The sequence below is a fragment of the Notothenia rossii genome (assembly GCF_949606895.1).
Source record: "Notothenia rossii genome assembly, chromosome: 6".
In the NCBI taxonomy this organism is placed as follows: Eukaryota; Metazoa; Chordata; class Actinopteri; order Perciformes; family Nototheniidae; genus Notothenia; species Notothenia rossii.
The window spans coordinates 89,380,592-89,401,950 of NC_136909.1; the positions used below are offsets into that span (position 1 = coordinate 89,380,592).

General features: G+C 44.0%; 1 protein-coding gene across 1 annotated transcript in view; it reads left to right on the forward strand.

Annotated features, from left to right (window-relative positions):
• LOC307044256 (pyridoxal kinase-like) overlaps positions 1–19,171 on the forward strand; it is a 31,063-nt gene extending 11,892 nt beyond the window's left edge. The window contains exons 2-11 of the mRNA XM_079689343.1: positions 903–957; positions 7,933–8,037; positions 8,442–8,525; positions 9,069–9,103; positions 10,729–10,814; positions 10,909–10,954; positions 13,092–13,203; positions 14,805–14,941; positions 16,482–16,548; positions 18,022–19,171. Coding sequence (XP_079545469.1) covers positions 903–957; positions 7,933–8,037; positions 8,442–8,525; positions 9,069–9,103; positions 10,729–10,814; positions 10,909–10,954; positions 13,092–13,203; positions 14,805–14,941; positions 16,482–16,548; positions 18,022–18,137 — 843 coding nt within the window. The 3' untranslated portion in view covers positions 18,138–19,171. The remainder of the gene's footprint in view (positions 1–902; positions 958–7,932; positions 8,038–8,441; positions 8,526–9,068; positions 9,104–10,728; positions 10,815–10,908; positions 10,955–13,091; positions 13,204–14,804; positions 14,942–16,481; positions 16,549–18,021) is intronic.
• The last annotated feature ends 2,188 nt before the right edge of the window (positions 19,172–21,359 follow it).

Consider the following 21,359-nt stretch of genomic DNA (forward strand, 5'->3'; position numbering starts at 1 on the left):
CTCTACTTTAAAGAGTCCTCTCCTGGTGATGTTCAGGTGTATATCAGTATATAGTGTCTCTATTTTAAAGAGTCCTCTCCTGCTGATGTTCAGGTGTATATCAGTATGTAGTGTCTCTACTTTAAAGAGTCCTCTCCTGCTGATGTTCAGGTGTATATCAGTATGTAGTGTCTCTACTTTAAAGAGTCCTCTCCTGCTGATGTTCAGGTGTATATCAGTATGTAGTGTCTCTACTTTAAAGAGTCCTCTCCTGCTGATGTTCAGGTGTATATCAGTATGTGGTGTCTCTACTTTAAAGAGTCCTCTCCTGCTGATGTTCAGGTGTATATCAGTATGTAGTGTCTCTACTTTAAAGAGTCCTCTCCTGCTGATGTTCAGGTGTATATCAGTATGTAGTGTCTCTACTTTAAAGAGTCCTCTCCTGCTGATGTTCAGGTGTATATCAGTATGTGGTGTCTCTACTTTAAAGAGTCCTCTCCTGCTGATGTTCAGGTGTATATCAGTATGTAGTGTCTCTACTTTAAAGAGTCCTCTCCTGCTGATGTTCAGGTGTATATCAGTATGTAGTGTCTCTACTTTAAAGAGTCCTCTCCTGCTGATGTTCAGGTGTATATCAGTATGTAGTGTCTCTACTTTAAAGAGTCCTCTCCTGCTGATGTTCAGGTGTATATCAGTATGTAGTGTCTCTACTTTAAAGAGTCCTCTCCTGCTGATGTTCAGGTGTATATCAGTATGTAGTGTCTCTACTTTAAAGAGTCCTCTCCTGCTGATGTTCAGGTGTATATCAGTATGTAGTGTCTCTACTTTAAAGAGTCCTCTCCTGCTGATGTTCAGGTGTATATCAGTATGTGGTGTCTCTACTTTAAAGAGTCCTGACCCCTTCTCTGTCCCTCTGTCTTCAGGTTTTAGGGTTTGAGGTGGACTCCATCAACTCTGTGCAGTTCTCCAACCATACAGGTGAGAGCGATGAACAAGCATGCTTATTTGAGAGTGTCTGTGTTGTAGTTAGGTGAGTGTGTGTGTGTGTGTGAGTCAGTGCCAGCCCCTGGTGTCGTGACGGGGTTTTAGCGAGATGTTTGTCGAGGCTCACAGCTCAGTGACTCTAGTTTTTGGGAGGCTGGTGACTCAGAAGCTGAACCCAGAATCTGACAGCGGCTTTCTGTCTGGTTTTGAAGCAGCAAAGATGCAGTTAGTATTCATTCATGTTCCCCTCGGTGTCACACAACCCGTCATATTTTGATGTGATTTGCAGTCCCTTGAATGAGCAGTGTGTTCCCCCCCTGCATGAATCAGCTGAGAACACAAACACATCTGCACAGCTGTTGCTTCTCAGTAAATATAACATCATACTGAGGATCAGCACAATGTGACAGAGTTTAGAGTAAAAGGTTTCCCAAAACAGATGAAGACACAACTTGACAACACACAGCATTTAGAAAACCTTCAGCAACTTGAGGAAACATGCGCAGCGTTTACTAAAAACTGCAGAAACCAAATTCTGCAAGAAGCTCAGAACACAACGGAGACCAGGGGACACTAAAGAGTGACGCACACAGCTGGAGACCAGGGGACACTAAAGAGTGACGCACACAGCTGGGAGACCAGGGGACATCAAAGAGTGACGCACACAGCTGAGAGACCAGGGGACACTAAAGAGTGACGCACACAGCTGGAGACCAGGGGACACTAAAGAGTGACGCACACAGCTGGAGACCAGGGGACACTAAAGAGTGACGCACACAGCTGGGAGACCAGGGGACATCAAAGAGTGACGCACACAGCTGGAAACCAGGGGACACTAAAGAGTGACGCACACAGCTGGAGACCAGGGGACACTAAAGAGTGACGCACACAGCTGGGAGACCAGGGGACACTAAAGAGTGACGCACACAGCTGGAGACCAGGGGACACTAAAGAGTGACGCACACAGCTGGAGACCAGGGGACACTAAAGAGTGACGCACACAGCTGGGAGACCAGGGGACACTAAAGAGTGACGCACACAGCTGGAAACCAGGGGACACTAAAGAGTGACGCACACAGCTGGAGACCAGGGGACACTAAAGAGTGACGCACACAGCTGGGAGACCAGGGGACATCAAAGAGTGACGCACACAGCTGGGAGACCAGGGGACACTAAAGAGTGACACACAGCTGGGAGACCAGGGGACACTAAAGAGTGACGCACACAGCTGGAGACCAGGGGACACTAAAGAGTGACGCACACAGCTGGAGACCAGGGGACACTAAAGAGTAACGCACACAGCTGGAGACCAGGGGACATCAAAGAGTAACGCACACAGCTGGAGACCAGGGGACACTAAAGAGTGACGCACACAGCTGGAGACCAGGGGACACTAAAGAGTGACGCACACAGCTGGGAGACCAGGGGACACTAAAGAGTGACGCACACAGCTGGAGACCAGGGGACACTAAAGAGTGACGCACACAGCTGGGAGACCAGGGGACACTAAAAAGTGACGCAAGCAGCTGGAGACCAGGGGACACCAAAGAGTGACGCACACAGCTGGAGACCAGGGGACACTAAAGAGTGACGCACACAGCTGGGACGGAGCGCTTGGTGATATAAAGATGGACAACTGTCTCTGTTGTTGGAAACTTACCTAAACATTTTTTTGGGCTTATTTTAAAATGATTACATGTGACCGTGCTGTAGTTCCTTTTATAGCCCAACATTAGCCTCCTTTAGCTTAGCGGTGGTGACGTGAAGTCATGTGACCGTGCTGTAGTTCCGTTATAGCCCAACATTAGCCTCCTTTAGCTTAGCGGTGGTGACGTGAAGTCATGTGACCGTGCTGTTGTTCCTTTATAGCCCAACATTAGCCTCCTTTAGCTTAGTGGTGGTGACGTGAAGTCATGTGACCGTGTTGTAGTTCCTTTATAGCCCAACATTAGCCTCCTTTAGCTTAGCGGTGGTGACGTGAAGTCATGTGACCGTGCTGTTGTTCCTTTATAGCCCAACATTAGCCTCCTTTAGCTTAGTGGTGGTGACGTGAAGTCATGTGACCGTGTTGTAGTTCCTTTATAGCCCAACATTAGCCTCCTTTAGCTTAGCGGTGGTGACCTGAAGTCATGTGACCGTGCTGTAGTTCCTTTATAGCCCAACATTAGCCTCCTTTAGCTTAGCGGTGGTGACGTGAAGTCATGTGACCGTGCTGTAGTTCCTTTATAGCCCAACATTAGCCTCCTTTAGCTTAGCGGTGGTGACGTGAAGTCATGTGACCGTGCTGTAGTTCCTTTATAAACTAGAATGCTTTTCAGCCATAAACCTTGAACAATTAAATGCAATGATTCTCTCTTCTAAACCATCAACGTGTATCTTAGACCCGATTCCAACTAAGCTGTTAAAATAAGTTTTTCCATTAATTAGCACTTCTTTATTAAATATTATGAATATGTCTTTATTATCAGGCTATGTTCCACAATCATTCAAAGTAGCAGTGATAAAACCGCTTCTTAAAAAGCACAACCTCGATCCAGAGGTTTTAGCCAACTATAGACCTATTTCTAATCTTCCGTTCCTCTCAAAAATTCTTGAGAAAGCAGTCGCAAAACAGCTGTGTGATTACTTAAAAAACTATGATTTATTTGAAGATGTTCAGTCTGGCTTTAGAACACAACATAGCACAGAGACAGCTCTGGTTAAAGTCACAAATGACATTCTAATAGCCTCTGACAAGGGACTTGTCTCTATTCTTGTCTTGCTCGATCTTAGTGCTGCATTTGATACTATCGACCATGATATCCTATTGCAAAGACTAGAGCACTTAGTTGGCATACAGGGAACTGCTTTAGGCTGGTTTAGGTCTTATCTATCTGAACGCTCTCAGTTTGTACGTGTCAACGATGAATCTTCCATGCAAACCAAAGTTAGCCATGGAGTGCCACAGGGCTCAGTGCTTGGACCTATTTTGTTCACCCTATATATGCTTCCGTTAGGCAATATTATAAGGAATCATTCTGTAAACTTTCATTGTTATGCGGATGATACTCAACTATATTTATCAATCAAGCCTGATGAAATTAATCATCTAAATAAAATTCAAGACTGCCTCAAGGACTTAAAAACGTGGATGACCTTACATTTTTTGATGTTAAACACGAACAAAACTGAAGTTATTGTACATGGCCCAAAGAATCTACGAAACAAATTATCTAAAGATATATTAACTATGGATGGCATTAATTTGGCCTCCAGTGAGACTGTAAGGAATCTTGGTGTTATATTTGATCAGGATTTATCCTTTAACGCCCACATAAAATCAATTTCAAGGACCGCCTACTTCCATCTACGTAACATTGCAAAAATCAGGCATATCTTGCCTCAAAACGATGCAGAGAAACTAGTCCATGCATTTGTTACTTCAAGGCTGGATTATTGTAACTCCTTATTATCAGGGTGTACCAAGAAGTCAGTCAAGTCGCTTCAGCTGATTCAAAATGCTGCAGCTCGTGTACTAACCAGAGTTAGGAAAAGGGACCACATTACTCCTGTTCTGGCTGCCTTACACTGGCTCCCTATAGAACACAGGATAGAATTTAAAATTCTTCTTCTCGCCTACAAAGCCCTTAATGGGCAGGCGCCATCTTACCTTAAAGAACTCATTATACCCTATTGTCCTACTAGGGCATTGCGTTCCAAGAATGCAGGGTTGTTGGTTGTTCCTAGAGTCTCTAAAAGTACAATGGGAGCCAGAGCCTTTTCTTATCAAGCTCCACTTTTGTGGAATCAGCTTCCAGTTTGTGTTCGGACGGCAGACACCCTATCCGTTTTTAAGAGTGCGCTTAAGACCTTCCTTTTTGATAAAGCTTATAGTTAGGGCTGATTAGATTCAGCCCCTAGTTTTGCTGATATAGGCTTAGTTTGTCGGGGGACATCTTACTTCTTCCTTCTCTCTGTCTATACCTGTGTACTCTCATGTTCCGATTAACCCAGCTTCCCCAAATGTCTTTCTTTTTGGTGTCTATATACGCCGGGATCCGGAGTCATGGATGATCCTGCGGTCCTGTGTCATGGATCGCGAGTCCTGGATCTTGAGTCGTGGCTATGGTCCTGGATCATAAGTCCTGGATGGATATCCTCGTGGATTCATCTTCCTATTATACACACATGCATTTTCAAACATTTGGTCTACCTATGTTGTAAATGTATTATCTTTTCAATTTACACACGGCATCTATTGCACGTCTGTCCGTCCTGGGAGAGGGATCCCTCCTCTGTTGCTCTCCCTGAGGTTTCTCCCATGTTCCCCTTTAAACTGTGGGGTTTCTCTGGAAGTTTTTCCTTGTACGATGTGAGGGTCTAAGGACAGAGGGTCTAAGGACAGAGGGTCTAAGGACAGAGGGTCTAAGGACAGAGGGTGTCATATTGTCATACTGATATTCTGTACAAACTGTGAAGTCCACTGAGACAAATGTAACATTTGTGATATTGGGCTATATAAATAAACATTGATTGATTGATTGATATAGCCCAACATTAGCCTCCTTTAGCTTAGCGGTGGTGACGTGAAGTCATGTGACCGTGCTGTAGTTCCTTTATAGCCCAACATTAGCCTCCTTTAGCTTAGCGGTGGTGACGTGAAGTCATGTGACCGTGCTGTAGTTCCTTTATAGCCCAACATTAGCCTCCTTTAGCTTAGCGGTGGAGACGTGAAGTCATGTGACCGTGCTGTAGTTCCTTTATAGCCCAACATTAGCCACCTTTAGCTTAGCGGTGGAGACGTGAAGTCATGTGACCGTGCTGTAGTTCCTTTATAGCCCAACATTAGCCTCCTTTAGCTTAGCGGTGGTGAAGTCTTGTGACCGTGCTGTAGTTCCTTTATAGCCCAACATTAGCCACCTTTAGCTTAGCGGTGGTGACGTGAAGTCATGTGACCGTGCTGTAGTTCCTTTATAGCCCAACATTAGCCTCCTTTAGCTTAGCGGTGGTGACGTGAACTCATGTGACCGTGCTGTAGTTCCTTTATAGCCCAACATTAGCCTCCTTTAGCTTAGCGGTGGAGACGTGAAGTCATGTGACCGTGCTGTAGTTCCTTTATAGCCCAACATTAGCCTCCTTTAGCTTAGCGGTGGTGACGTGAACTCATGTGACCGTGCTGTAGTTCCTTTATAGCCCAACATTAGCCTCCTTTAGCTTAGCGGTGGAGACGTGAAGTCATGTGACCGTGCTGTAGTTCCTTTATAGCCCAACATTAGCCTCCTTTAGCTTAGCGGTGGTGAAGTCTTGTGACCGTGCTGTAGTTCCTTTATAGCCCAACATTAGCCTCCTTTAGCTTAGCGGTGGTGAAGTCTTGTGACCGTGCTGTAGTTCCTTTATAGCCCAACATTAGCTTTTTTACTTCAGAAATCATGAAGTGGTGTTAATATGTGGAGATTATCCTGCTGAAATAAACGGGACAGTATCATACACGTTTGTTTGACACAGAGATTATTTTCTCCAATAATCCTAGTTCACATGAAAACATCCCATTGGACCATGGAGATGCTTCCTTCAGGGACCAACACAGAAATGTCAGAAAAGATCAGAATAACCTTTGATATCAGGGGTCAGTGTTTGTTGGGCCTCTGGTACAGATTAGCTGCAGCTAAATCTCTGGAGTGAATTGTCTCACTGACCTTACCATGAAAGCATCCCTGAGTCTCTGCTGCCGCTCTAATCAGATCTCGTGTTTTGGATTCTCACATTTGCAATTTCTTCAAGGAGAGCGTGTGTAACTCAGTGTGACGTATCTGAGACGAGAGAGGGAGATATTTTATATTAAGAAGGGAGTTAAAGAGGAGAGGCAGCAGCAGACGTGGTAAATTGCGACAGTGGTGACGACAGAAGCAGCTCTTATCTGTACACACACACACGCACGCACGCACGCACACACACACACACACACACACACACACACACACACACACACACACACACACACACACACAACGCTCTGACTACTGATCTCTCTTTCTTAGCCCCTTTGGCTTTTTCCCGGCTTGTTGCTTAGCGACAAGGACCCCCTCTCCCCCCTCCCCCCTTCGTGACGGGGCTGTGACTCACCTGAAGCAAGCATGTCACACACACACACACACACACACACACACACACACATAGTTTTACATTAGCAGTCTCCTCACATTCCTCCAGAGCTCTCGTGCAGCCAGTGGCGTTTTTGGACTGGTTTTAACTTCTCCAGTTAAAGCATGTTTAATGTTGGACTAAAGAGACAACACTAGCTACTCATAGCGCTACAAAAATACATAAAATCCTCCCACCAGGGGGACGGGACAGGAGACCCTGACCCAGCACCCAGTGGGTTGTAATGGGGCTACAGCCCACTGCGCCTCTTTGAGCACCTGCTGTAGTTGCAGACATTAGAGACAGGTGGAGGTGGGAGTAGAGCTCCAGTAGGAACATGTTTTTTTAGCACAGGAAAAAGCAGAAGGAGGCCTGAGGAGAGGCTCAGGACAGTTATAGGAAACATAGGTTCATATTGCTAAATGCAAATAAATGCACAAACGGATCATCTGGTGCCTCAGCGGCAGTTTGACTTTCTATCAAATGAGCTGTGTACGTAAGGCACTTTGAGGGGTTGTAAAGACTGGATGAAGCGCTTTATAATACGCTCCATTTACCATTTAGTTTGCCTGATGCATGTTTCATTTGTATATCAACCCATCAGAGGTCTAGTGTGTGAAAGATCGAGATGCAAAGCACCTTCCTACATTCCTGCGCTGATGCCCTAACCCGCAAACAATCAGGAGTATCTATAGGGGGAGGTGTGTGTGTGTGTGTGTGTGTGTGTGTGTGTGTGTGTGTGTGTGTGTGTGTGTGTGTGTGTGTGTGTGTGTGTGTGTGTGTGTGTGTGTGTGTGTGTGTGTGTGTGTCTGAAAAGTCTTGTAAAGAGTGTGTGTGTCCTCTCTGCAGGTTACTCTCACTGGAGGGGTCAGGTTCTGACGGCCGATGAGCTCCACGTTCTGTACGAAGGAATCAAACTGAACAACGTGCACAAGTACGACTACGTGTTAACAGGTGAACACCTCGTCCTATACACACACACACACACACACACACACACACACACACACACTGCAGTCTGATTTAAGGTGATGTTGAATATACCTGCTGCCCCTGTGAACCTGGACGTGTTGAGATTGATTTGGACAGTTAGGGTGTTGGAGGTTCTTGAGGATGCTGGATCTATTTCTGACATTATTATGATCAAACACGGTAGTTTGGAGTTTGCTACAACTTCATCAAAATCAGCCCAACAGGAGAACAAACACGTTTAGATCCATTAGATGAGTCGTGCTTAATCTCGTCCCCTTTATCTTTTTTACTGTAAAAACTGCAGTGGAGTAGCAGAACTGTTTCTTTATACACAGTGCAATGACTGATCAGGTTATCATCTGATAACTTTATTGCTGTGTTTCCAGGGTACACCAGAGACACGTCCTTCCTGGAGATGGTGGTGGACATCGTCCAGGAGCTGAAGAGAGCCAACCCCAACCTGGTGTACGGTGAGAGAACGCACACTGATATATTCATGAGGTTTAAACCAACGCTGTGTTATTCAATAAAGCATTTAACAGATCTATTTCCAGCTGGGAGGACGGAGCCTTTGCAGCAGCATGTAGTGAACGATCTGACCAGGTTACAACAGAAAACACACAGTTAGTTATAACCAGTACCATCTGGATGATGGTCTGCCTGAGAACAGTCACAGTGTTCTGAGTGTGGAGAAAGCAGAAGGAAGCCAGTCTGTGTGAAAGGTGTGAAGAAGCCTGGGAGCCAACCGAGAGAGACTTCAATTAGAAACTATCCCGATATTTATCACTCATGTTTCAGATTATGGTTTGTAGTTTCAGGCACTTTACTGTTTCAGTTCACTGTTCCCATTTCCCATTCGTAGGGCTTGGCGGTCTGACAAAAACGTACACATGTACATATTACATCAGCTTCATATTCACACAGCTCCTCTCATATCGGCCCCAAACTCTGGGCCCCCTGTGAGGAATCAGCTGCAGGAAGTGACTTTCTATCGTCTCTGTTTGTGTTTCCAGTGTGTGACCCTGTCCTCGGGGACCATGGATCTATGGTGAGACCAGCTGTGTGTGTGTGTGTGTGTGTGTGTGTGTGTGTGTGTGTGTGTGTGTGTGTGTGTGTGTGTGTGTGTGTGTGTGTGTGTGTGTGTGTGTGTGTGTGTGTGTGTGTGTGTGTGTGTGTGTGTGTGTGTGTGTGTGTGTGTGTGTGTGTGTGTGTGTGTGTGTGTGTGTGTGTGTGTGTGTGTGTGTGTGTGTGTGTGTGTGTGTGTGTGTGTGTGTGTGTGTGTGTGTTAATGCTGTTGTCAGATGTATGTTTAAAAGGGAGTACTGTGCCTTTAAACTAAGTGTGTGTGTGGGGGTTTCAGTGGGAGGTCTCATTTCCCACTGACACATGGATTACAGTGATCTGACAGAAATACGCAGTGTGTGTGTGTGTGTGTGTGTGTGTGTGTGTGTGTGTGTGTGTGTGTGTGTGTGTGTGTGTGTGTGTGTGTGTGTGTGTGTGTGTGTGTGTGTGTGTGTGTGTGTGTGTGTGTGTGTGTGTGTGTGTGTGTGTGTGTGTGTGTGTGTGTGTGTGTGTGTCACACAATGTGCAGACGTGCATTTTGGGGGATTAGCATCATATTCTGATCAGTTATAGCCAGCTGAGCCCACACACTTCTGTTCTTCCTTCAGCTTCAGGAGGATTCATTAATCACTGAGGCTGCTCTGCACTGAGGACACGTTAGTCCACTGATTGATTCATTGGTTTAATCACAGGATCATTCAAACGGGGTTTCACCACAGTGACTCCTGCAGAGTGTCCCAGAGATGTGACCATAAAGGAGTGTGTACCGCGGCATCATTGGTCTTTACTCGTGTCACTCAAACTACTGGCTTCTCTCCATGTAAATACCAACAACAACACCAACAACAAAATTCAAATGTTTTAACGTGATTTCATTTCAATACACATATCCAAATGATGCGGCAATATCTCCAAACTGATACGGGTTATTAAGAACATGAAGTAATGTGTGCGCGGGGTAGCAGGGGCTGCACCGGGGTTTCCCCCGTGTTAAAGAGATCAGAAAAAGATCTCCGTTTCTCAAAATCTGTTTAATTCCTCCAGAAATCCGAGTATCAAACGGAGCGTCAGACGCAGACACAGCTTTGTTTTTACGGAGCTCCGACGTCATGTTGTTGTTGACGTCCGGAGACATCTTGTATACGGGTGTCATGTTGTTGTTGATATATCTTATAAACAAGATCAGAGACACAGAACTCATCCTATAGAAACCCCCCTGATGATGGGAAGGATCAGGCTGACATGCAGCTGCTCTGCTCACAGTCACGTCCTGCAGACAGAAATACGAGGCTATCCTGGCTCAATGTAGAAGTGTCTGTCAACAAACACTCAGGAAGTCATGTGAACAGGTTCAGTCTGAGGAGAGGCCCACAGTGTCAGATGCCTTTACAGCATTATCTGTGTGTTAACCGTGTGTGTGTGTGTGTGTGTGTGTGTGTGTGTGTGTGTCTGTGTGTGTGTGTGTGTGTGTGTGTGTGTGTGTGTGTGTGTGTGTGTGTGTGTGTGTGTGTGTGTGTGTGTGTGTGTGTGTGTGTGTGTGTGTGTGTGTGTGTGTGTGTGTGTGTGTGTGTGTGTGTGTGTGTGTGTGTGTGTGTGTGTGTGTGTCCTCAGTACGTCCCTCAGAACCTGTACCCGGTCTACAAGAACAAAGTGGTCCCTGTGGCGGACATCATCACCCCCAACCAGTTTGAGGCTGAGTGAGTGCAGCAGCGGCCACTCGCTGTCATTGAATAGTTCCTCTCTTTCTGTAACTCCCAGTCCTCTAACAGGACGTGTGCGTCTGTGTTTCAGATTGTTGACGGGGAAAACCATCACCACGGAGAAAGACGCTGTGGAGGTAAAACTCCTCTCGCTATACAACCCTTCATCCTATTGAGCAGGGCGAAGATCTGGTTTGACCAAAATAAATGAACATTGAACGCAAACAAAACCAATGATAATGAGAGGCAATACATGAAGTTGGAAACCACATATAAGTTATATCAAAGCCAACATATCCAAATCAATAGCAATTCTGAATAAAGCCAAAGACTGTGGAATCAAGCTTCCTTGTTGATGCTGCTCCTTCATACCTCCATACATGCTGCACTGTGTGGAGGTTTGAACACACATACAACAAACACACATCCTATCTTCATCCTGCAAAAAAGAGCCATACGAAATATACATACAACCACGTACAGAGAAGCAACAAATCGATTGTTTATCAAACTAAAAACACTAAAACGACAAGACCAGAGGCCTGTACTACGAAGCAGGATGTTCTCTTAGCGGCTAACTTCAGGTTAACTCTGGGTCTCCGGTCCTACGAAGCTGGTTCTCTTTTTAGCAGGCTAGATCTCCATGGTAACTGATGCTGAGCGGCTAACCTGCCCCGGAGCAGGTTAGGTTGCAGGCTAAGAGCTCAACTCAGTGAAAGCACTGCCTGCTCACCAATCAGAGCTCAGTGTGAGGAGTTTAAAGCGATCAAGTCATATTACAGGAGAAAGGAAATACAGAAAAGCTGCCGTTGCAGGAAAGACGGCCGGCAAAAATCAGCGACTGTGTGAACGTGAACATTAATAGAATATCACCTCCCATCTTCAGAGCAATCTGACTATTAGAACATTAGCGTTAAGAAAGCTTACTTAAATATCTGCCACAACATAAGTAACCGGATCAGAGTAGCATTAAGTACAGTCCGCGGCATATCACATCATCATGTATCATCTCCTTATCTGAGTCAGCTGAGCCGTATCTGGCCGTGCAACACTCACAGTGTCACATACTGGATGCAGAAGGATTATTTGAAGCAACACATTAAGTTGAGGAAACACTCGAGTCAAATGTAATGAAAGTCAGATGGTGACTTTTCATTCAGGAAGTATGACGCTGCGCTGTCAGTACGCTTCTCCATGTTTGTGATTGGTCAAATGTTGCTAGCCACGCCCCTTTCATGTGAACGCGCACTCAGCCGGACAGAGAAACCCTGGCTTGAGGTAACGAGTTGATATCCAGCGTCATCGGACCGCTTAGCGAGAGTGCGTTTGTTTGGGGTTAGGTAAACCGGCTAACTCAAACATATCCAGGATCTGTTGAACCGGCCTCTGGTTGACTATAAAACTATCCAAATTATGTTCAAAGCCGCAAATCAATAATTACCTCATGATATCCAGGGACTTTTCACACGGAGAGAAAACATACACATGTTAAGAGGAAACTGCATTTTCAAAAAACCACCCATACGAACAAATTCCAAACATCGCATCAAAAGGTGCTCATCTGTGGAATAACTGCAACGATGAGCCGTGACACTTTATCTGAACTAGAACTCTGATTCAGAAACCAAACCCTGAGTGTCATGAGCAGGACCTGTGAACTCAGGCTTGTTGACGGTTTTGGTTTACCTGTAAAGATCATTCGTTTTTGTTTGTTTTGTACAAAGGAATGATTTGTTTAAAACAATGAGTCAAATATCACGGGTGACGATGACCTGAACTTTGATTTTCATGAATAGAAAATCGCTAGAGGAGGACCAGAAAAGTGTTGAAGCTTCTTCTTCTCTTCCCTTTTGAGCAGAAACTATTTGAGAATGTATTTTGTATTTTCAAATGTTGCTTCTCTTTGTTATTATTATTGTTTGTTTTTGTTTTTAACATCGTTACAACCCGGCTAAATTGACAAACAAGTTATCAATCATGAAAACAATCACGAGCTTACTCCCAGTATCAGCTGCTTCGTGGCGGGCTATTGCCTCTTCCAACAGAGAGTGTTTTGTAATGATGGTATTTATTGTGCACATAGTGGTGGTGTGGAAGTTCTCAGTTCTCCTTCCTGAAGGGGGAGGGGCTATAGAGTTTGACCTCAGATTTTAATCGTCATAACTACACTGTAGCTATGTACACGTGACAATAAAAGCCTTGAATCTTGAGTCTTGCTGTTCACTGGGAGAATCAGCTGCTTGATGGTTTCTCTATGTCTCGTTTCTCTTGCAGGTGATGGACCTGCTTCACGCCATGGGTCCCGACACGGTGGTCATCACGTCCTCCGACCTCCCGTCCAGACTAGGGGATCGCTTCCTGGTGTCTCTGGGCAGCCAGCGCCACGGTAAAGAACCGTCACATCATCTCTCTCTATAATCCTCTAACTGTCTTTGAACGCACCATCACACTATCTCTCTATGTATTCCTCTAACTGTCTTTGAACGCACCATCACACTATCTCTCTCTATATTCCTCTAACTGTCTTTGAACGCACCATCACACTATCTCTCTATGTATTCCTCTAACTGTCTTTGAACGCACCATCACATTATCTCTATATTCCTCTAACTGTCTTTGAACGCACCATCACACTATCTCTCTATATTCCTCTAACTGTCTTTGAACGCACCATCACACTATCTCTCTATGTATTCCTCTGATTGTCTTTGAACGCACCATCACACTATCTCTCTATGTATTCCTCTAACTGTCTTTGAACGCACCATCACACTATCTCTCTATCTATTCCTCTCACTGTCTTTGAACGCACCATCACACTATCTCTCTATCTATTCCTCTAACTGTCTTTGAACGCACTATCACACTATCTCTCTATGTATTCCTCTAACTGTCTTTGAACGCACCATCACACTATCTCTCGATGTATTCCTCTAACTGTCTTTGAACGCACCATCACACTATCTCTCTCTATATTCCTCTAACTGTCTTTGAACGCACCATCACACTATCTCTCTATGTATTCCTCTAACTGTCTTTGAACGCACCATCACACTATCTCTCTATGTATTCCTCTAACTGTCTTTGAACGCACCATCACACTATCTCTCTATGTATTCCTCTAACTGTCTTTGAACGCACCATCACACTATCTCTCTATGTATTCCTCTCACTGTCTTTGAACGCACCATCACACTATTTCTCTATGTATTCCTCCTACTGTCTTTGAATGCACCATCACACTATCTCTCTATGTATTCCTCCTACTGTCTTTGAACGCACCATCACACTATCTCACTATGTATTCCTCTAACTGTCTTTGAACGCACCATCACACTATCTCTCTATATTCCTCTGTTTGTCTTTGAACGCACCATCACACTATCTCTCTATGTATTCCTCTAACTGTCTTTGAATGCACCATCACACTATCTCTCTATGTATTCCTCTCACTGTCTTTGAACGCACCATCACACGATCTCTCTATGTATTCCTCTGACTGTCTTTGAACGCACCATCACACCATCTCTCTCTATGTATTCCTCTAACTGTCTTTGAACGCACCATCACACTATCTCTCTATGTATTCCTCTGACTGTCTTTGAACGCACCATCACGCTATCTCTCTATGTATTCCTCTCACTGTCTTTGAACGCACCATCACACTATCTCTCTATGTATTCCTCTAACTGTCTTTGAATGCACCATCACACTATCTCTCTCTATGTATTCCTCTCACTGTCTTTGAACGCACCATCACACTATCTCTCTATGTATTCCTCTGACTGTCTTTGAACGCACCATCACACTATCTCTCCATGTATTCCTCTGACTGTATTTGAACGCACCATTTGTCCTGTCCAGGTATATATTTGTCAGACTAGCAAACTAAAGTAACCTCTCTGACATGTTGTGTTGTTTGTTGTTTGTTTGTTGTGATGTGTGTCTGTTGTGTGTTTGTTGTTTGTTGTGTGTTTTGCGTCTCAGTGCGTCCGGACGGCAGCAGGAAGACGCAGCGAGTCCGGATAGACGTCCCTAAAGTGGACGCAGTGTTTGTAGGAACCGGAGACCTGTTTGCTGCGATGCTGCTAGCGTGGACTCATCACCACCCCAAAGACCTGAAGGTGAGCCAGAGCTGCCCCCCTTTCATCTGATGCCCATTCTGTTAGAGAACTCTCCCTGGTCCCCGGCTCGAGCTTGAATCTCAGGATCCATGTATCTGTGATCCTCTCCAGAATGGAAGTAGTCATCACATACAGAGCATCAACTAGTTCCTGAACAGTGTCCTTCACATGCTGATATCCAAGAGAGGGAGTTCCACAGTCACAAGATGGAGGAATAGAAAGCAGTATTCAATGTTTACTTCAGATTAGCTCCACGTCAGAAATGAGCATGCTTGTTATATGTCTCTCTCCATAGAGGCTGAATCATCATGTTAATCACATAGCTATCATATGCCTCAAACAGTCCTGATGCCTGTGCTACGAAGCTGGTTCAACCTAACCTGGATATGTTTGAGTTAGCCGGTTGGCCTAATCCAAAACATACGCGCTCTCGCTAAACGGTCCTACAACGTGGGTTATCAAGTGGATCGCTCAAGCCAGCCGTGTCCTATCTAGTTAGGTGCGCGTTCACATGAAAGGGGTGGTATCTGGAGCATTCGACCAATCACAAACATGGAGAAGCGTACTGACAGCGCAGCGTCATACTTCCTGAATGAAAAGTCAACTATAATATTAGACATATGAAGAAGTTAAACTTTAAACATCCATGACTTAAACACTTGATCCAGGATCAAAGCCACATAGCTGCACCTGCAAGGTGAATACAGCTGGTAACAGAACAAGTGTTTGAATGCGTACATGAACAGGTTTATGATATCACTGCCCCGTCTAAGACACCATCTGACTTTCATTACATTTGTCTCGAGTGTTTCCTCAACTTAATGTGTTGCTTCAAATAATCCTTCTGCATACAGTATGTGACACTGTGAGTGTTGCACGGCCAGATACGGCTCAGCTGACTCAGATAAGGAGATGATACATTATGATGTGATATGCCGCGGACTGTACTTAATGTTACTCTGATCCGGTTACTTATGTTGTGGCAGATATTTAAGTAAGCTTTCTTAACGCTAATGTTCTAAGAGTCAGATTGCTCTGAAGATGGGAGGTGATATTCTATTAATGTTCACGTTCACACAGTCGCTGATTTCTGCCGGCCGTCTTTCCTGCAACGGCAGCTTTTCTGTATTTCCTTTCTCCTGTAATATGACTTGATCGCTTTAAACTCTGCACACTGAGCTCTGATTGGTCAGCAGGCAGTGCTTTCACTGAGTTGAGCTCTGAGCCTGCAACCTAACCTGCTCCGGGGCAGGTTAGCCGCTCAGCATCAGTTACCATGGAGATCTAGCCTGCTAAAAAGAGAACCAGCTTCGTAGGACCGGAAACCCTGAGTTTACCTGAAGTTAGCCGCTAAGAGAACATCCAGCTTCGTAGTACAGGCCTCTGGTGCTCTTCTAGGTAATCATACATCCTGTCATGTACTCAGCTGCAGTTGGGATACATTTGTTATCATGTCGACTCTCATATTGGAAGAAAACATTCTGTATCTTCCCAACAGCTAACAATGCTAAATATAATAACCTAACGTACTGTCCTTCAGATGGCCTGTGACAAGACGTTTTCAGTGATGCACCATGTCATCAAGAGGACCATTGCATACGCTCACGGTAAGAGAAATAATGCTTCTAATTAAATCCTTAATACTAAGCCAATTAGATATTTGACTTGGCTTGAATTTATTTAATTTTTATTCAATTTTTTAGAAATTATGTCAAAAGTTATGTCAGAAGTCCTGTCCTGTAGTCACTGAAACACGCAATAGAATTGTAAATAAATGAGATGGTTAACGGTGAAAATAAATATTAGTGTTTTTAATCTGAATCCTGAGGAAACTCGAAGAAAAAAGTCAGAAATATTCATTCTGAAAAAAAGGTAAATGAAAGCGAAAAAAGTCAACATTCAGAGAAAGAAGTCAAGATCTGTTAGAAAAGTTAAAAACTGGGAAAATATGTTTAATATTTTAAAAAAAAATCAGAAAAAAAGTCTGAAATATTAATTTGGGAAAATTAGAAAATGAAAGCGAAAAAAGTCCAAACCTGAAAAAAAGTAAATATTTTCAAAAGCAGTCCAAATCTGAGAAAAATTACATATTCTGAGAAAGAAGTCAAGAACTGTTAGAAAAGTGAAAAACTGGGAAAATAGTAAAAAATCTGAACAAAAGTTTGTGAGAAGGAAGTCAGTCTGAAAAAGAGAAAAGATTCTAGAAAAAACATTCTGAGAAAAAAGACATAAATATTCATTCGGAAAAATAAGTAAATGAAAGCTAAAAAAGTACAAACCTGAAAATCAAAAAATCTGAGAAACACATTTTCAAAATCCCCCAAAATTGAGAAAAAACCTCAACATTCTGAGAAGAAGCCTAAATAAATCTGAGGAAAAGACAAAATATAAAAAAAAAAAAAGTTCAAATCTGAAGAAAGATAAAGTCAGAAATATGAAGTCCGAATTCGGAAAAATAAGTAAATTAAGTCGATACCCGGGAAAAAAGGTAAAATTCTCGAGAGAAATGCCAAAATCTGAGGAAAAATCCAGAAAGATCAATTCTGGGAAAACATTTAAAAAACATAATAAAATAGTCAAAATCTGAAAAAAAGTAAACATCTGAGAAAAAACCTAAACATAAATAAATCTGAGGACAAAGACAAAATCTGTTAAAAAGAAAAGTTCAAATCTGAAGGAAAAAAAAGTCAGAAATGATTTCCGAGAGAAAAAGTTAAAAACCTGGACAAAAAAGTCAAAAGAAAAGTGAAAATTATGAAAAAAATTCAATTGTTTTGAAAAAGTCAGAAATATGAATTCTGGAAAAAAGTAAATTCAAAATTCTCAGAAAAAGGCAAAAATATATATTCTGAGAAAAAAAGTGAAAAACCTGAAAAAAAGTTAAAATATGCACAAATATTACAAATCTGACATTTTTTGAAATTTAAGAAACAAGTTAAATCTGAATACATTTCAAATTCTCAGTATTCTCGAAAAAAAATGACATTACACCATCTGTAGTTCGTCACACATTGATTCTGCTGTTCTGATTGGCTACACCTGTTCACTGTTAACACTGTTTATATATCTGTAATATCCAGAGTTAGCGGGTCCCGGTCGGAGGCCCAGCCCCCCCCAGCTGGAGCTCCGGATGGTGCAGAGTAAAGCCGACATCGAAAACCCCGATGTAGTCATGGAGGCCACCATCATATCCTAACATACCCCCCCCACCATTATATCCTAACAGTCCCCCCTCCCTATAAGACTCAAATCAGTCGATCACTGTAAACTTCAGCACTGACTCCTTTAGTATCGTGACCTTGTCGTCCTCCACCCTAAACTCTCGTAGTCCTCCTTTCCTAGACCCTTACCTCCTAAACCCTAACCCCCTTACCTCCTACACCCTAACCCCCCCTGTCAGAGCCATGGACAGACAGCCTCACTGCTGACTGTATTTATGCAACTCAAAGTGCTTTTCAAAAATTCTGAGAAAAAGTGAGAAATAGAAATTATGAAAAAAAGTCAAAACCTTGAAAAAAGAAAATATTCTGAGAAAGAAGTCAAGATCTGAAATAAAGTCCAAATTATCAGCAAAAGTCAAAAATTGAGAAAAAACAATGAATGAAGTCAGAAATATGAATTGAGAGAAAAATAGTTTAAGAAACATAAAAAATTCAAAATGATGAGAAAAAAAGCAATTTCTAAGAAAAAACAGGAAAAAATCTGAATCTGAGAAAAAAAAAAAATCTTCGGACAAAATCTGGATCTGGAAGAAAAGTCAACATTCTGAGAAAAAGTAAAATACCTGGAAAAAGCCAAAGTCTAGTAAGACGGATTTAAATAAGTAGAGTAAGAGTGACACACAAAACATGAATATATATTCCAAAATACAAAATATGAGGGTGATCCTGTTCATTAAAAAACCTCATTAACCAAATGGCTATAATTACATTTCCAGACAAATACATATTATAAATGTCCCTTTACCTGCTCCTATGTAACCACCTTCCCTCAGTCCATTTACTGAGCGTCCTGCCTTTCATGAATTCAATATAAACCACTTGATTGCTCTTTAACTGCCATTCACAGTACTAATCAGCACTAATTGATCCCTCACTGTGTGTCCATGGCTCCGCCCCCTCCCAGTCTTACAGCAGTGATGTAATGGTGACCAAGTCTAACCCCGTTGAAAACATAACAAAGAAAAAAAAAACGCACAATGTATAGTTGATGTGTAGATGTTGTACTATAGATGTTATTGGACCGTCTGTATGGAATGGGACCTGTCTATTGGACCATTGTGTTGATGCTACTGTTCTAATGACCACAATATCAAACACATCCGGGCCGGGTCCGGCACCGCCTTAGTGATAAGTAACTGTTTAATATTCATTGTGTGTAGAAGAACAGATATGTCAAAGCATAAAGAAAAATAGGGACCATGAGCCGCTCAGAAAGGTGCCAGAACCGGCCTCCGCTCAGAACCAGAAGCTGAGGGCGGGACACTGGGGCTACTGGGGCTGCAGAAGCTCTACTGGGGCTACATAAGCTCTACTGGGGCTACTGAAGCTCTACTGGGGCTACTGAAGCTCTACTGGGGCTACTGAAGCTCTACTGGGGCTACATAAGCTCTACTGGGGCTACTGAAGCTCTACTGGGGCTACAGAAGTGTACTGGGGCTACTGAAGCTCTACTGGGGCTACTGAAGCTCTACTGGGGCTACTGAAGCTCTACTGGGGCTACTGAAGCTCTACTGGGGCTACTGAAGCTCTACTGGGGCTACAGAAGCTCTACTGGGGCTACTGAAGCTCTACTGGGGCTACAGAGGCTCTACTGGGGCTACATAAGCTCTACTGGGGCTACTGAAGCTCTACTGGGGCTACATAAGCTCTACTGGGGCTACTGAAGCTCTACTGGGGCTACATAAGCTCTACTGGGGCTACTGAAGCTCTACTGGGGCTACATAAGCTCTACTGGGGATACTGAAGCTCTACTGGGGCTACAGCAGCTCTACTGGGGCTACTGAAGCTCTACTGGGGCTCCAGAAGCTCTACTGGGGCTACTGAAGCTCTACTGGGGCTACATAAGCTCTACTGGGGCTACTGAAGCTCTACTGGGGCTCCAGAAGCTCTACTGGGGATACTGAAGCTCTACTGGGGCTACTGAAGCTCTACTGGGGCTACTGAAGCTCTACTGGGGATACAGAAGCTCTACTGGGGCTACTGAAGCTCTACTGGGGCTACATAAGCTCTACTGGGGCTACTGAAGCTCTACTGGGGCTCCAGAAGCTCTACTGGGGCTACTGAAGCTCTACTGGGGCTACTGAAGCTCTACTGGGGATACAGAAGCTCTACTGGGGCTCCTGAAGCTCTACTGGGGCTACTGAAGCTCTACTGGGGCTACAGAGGCTCTACTGGGGCTACTGAAGCTCTACTGGGGCTACTGAAGCTCTACTGGGGGCCTCGAGAAGCTTTAAAAAGCCAAGAAAACCCCCCAAAAATGCAGTAAACGTCCCTAATCTACCCTACCTTAACAAACGTTTACCCCATGCTTTATAGGTTTGGTTACACGGATGGAAATTACGGACATGAGGAAGATGATCCTGTTAAAACTGGGTCTCCTGGGGGCCTCAATAAGCTTTAAAAAGGCAAGAAAAAGAGTCCACAAAATCCTGTAAACGTTTGTCTTAAAACGCGTTTTTCTAACCCCTCCATTCCACCGGGTCCGTCTGCGCCGCGTTACGGCCGCCCTCTAGTCAATGGCTGCTATTCCTCCAGACGCACCGCGTTACGGCTAGAAGCGTCCCAGAAGCGTCTCGGCGCTGGGCTCCGCAAAAAAAAGTCTATTTTCGACGCGATGCAGGGGAGGAAGTGGACCGGTCAGAGCATCCGGCCCATCCCCCAAATAAACTCATTTGCAGACCCTACCCCTCCGTAGTCTTTCAAGTAGGAGGAGACATGCCAGCGTTCTCCTCCGGTTTACAGGCACTGTGTAAATTATATATATATAGAATCATTTTGATGATGAATGCTTTTTTTTACCACTAAAATACAGAAACACTTTGATTCATGTCGTTTATAACTGGACTGATATTACAATTATTATTAACTCTGTACAAAGTAGCCTGTCCAGGAAATATGCCCAAAGCAACAAAAACTGCGAGCCGGCAGGCAAGACGCTCCGCTTCCGAAACGCTTCTGAAACGCTTCCGAAACGCTTCCGAAACGCTTCTGAAACGCTTCTGAAACGCTTCCGAAATGCTTCCGAAACGCTTCCGAAACGCTTCCGAAACGCTTCCGAAACGCTTCCGAAACGCTTCTGAAACGCTTCCGAAACGCTTCTGAAACGCTTCTGAAACACTTCCGAAATGCTTCCCAAACGCTTCCGAAACGCTTCTGAAACGCTTCCGAAACGCTTCTGAAACACTTCCGAAATGCTT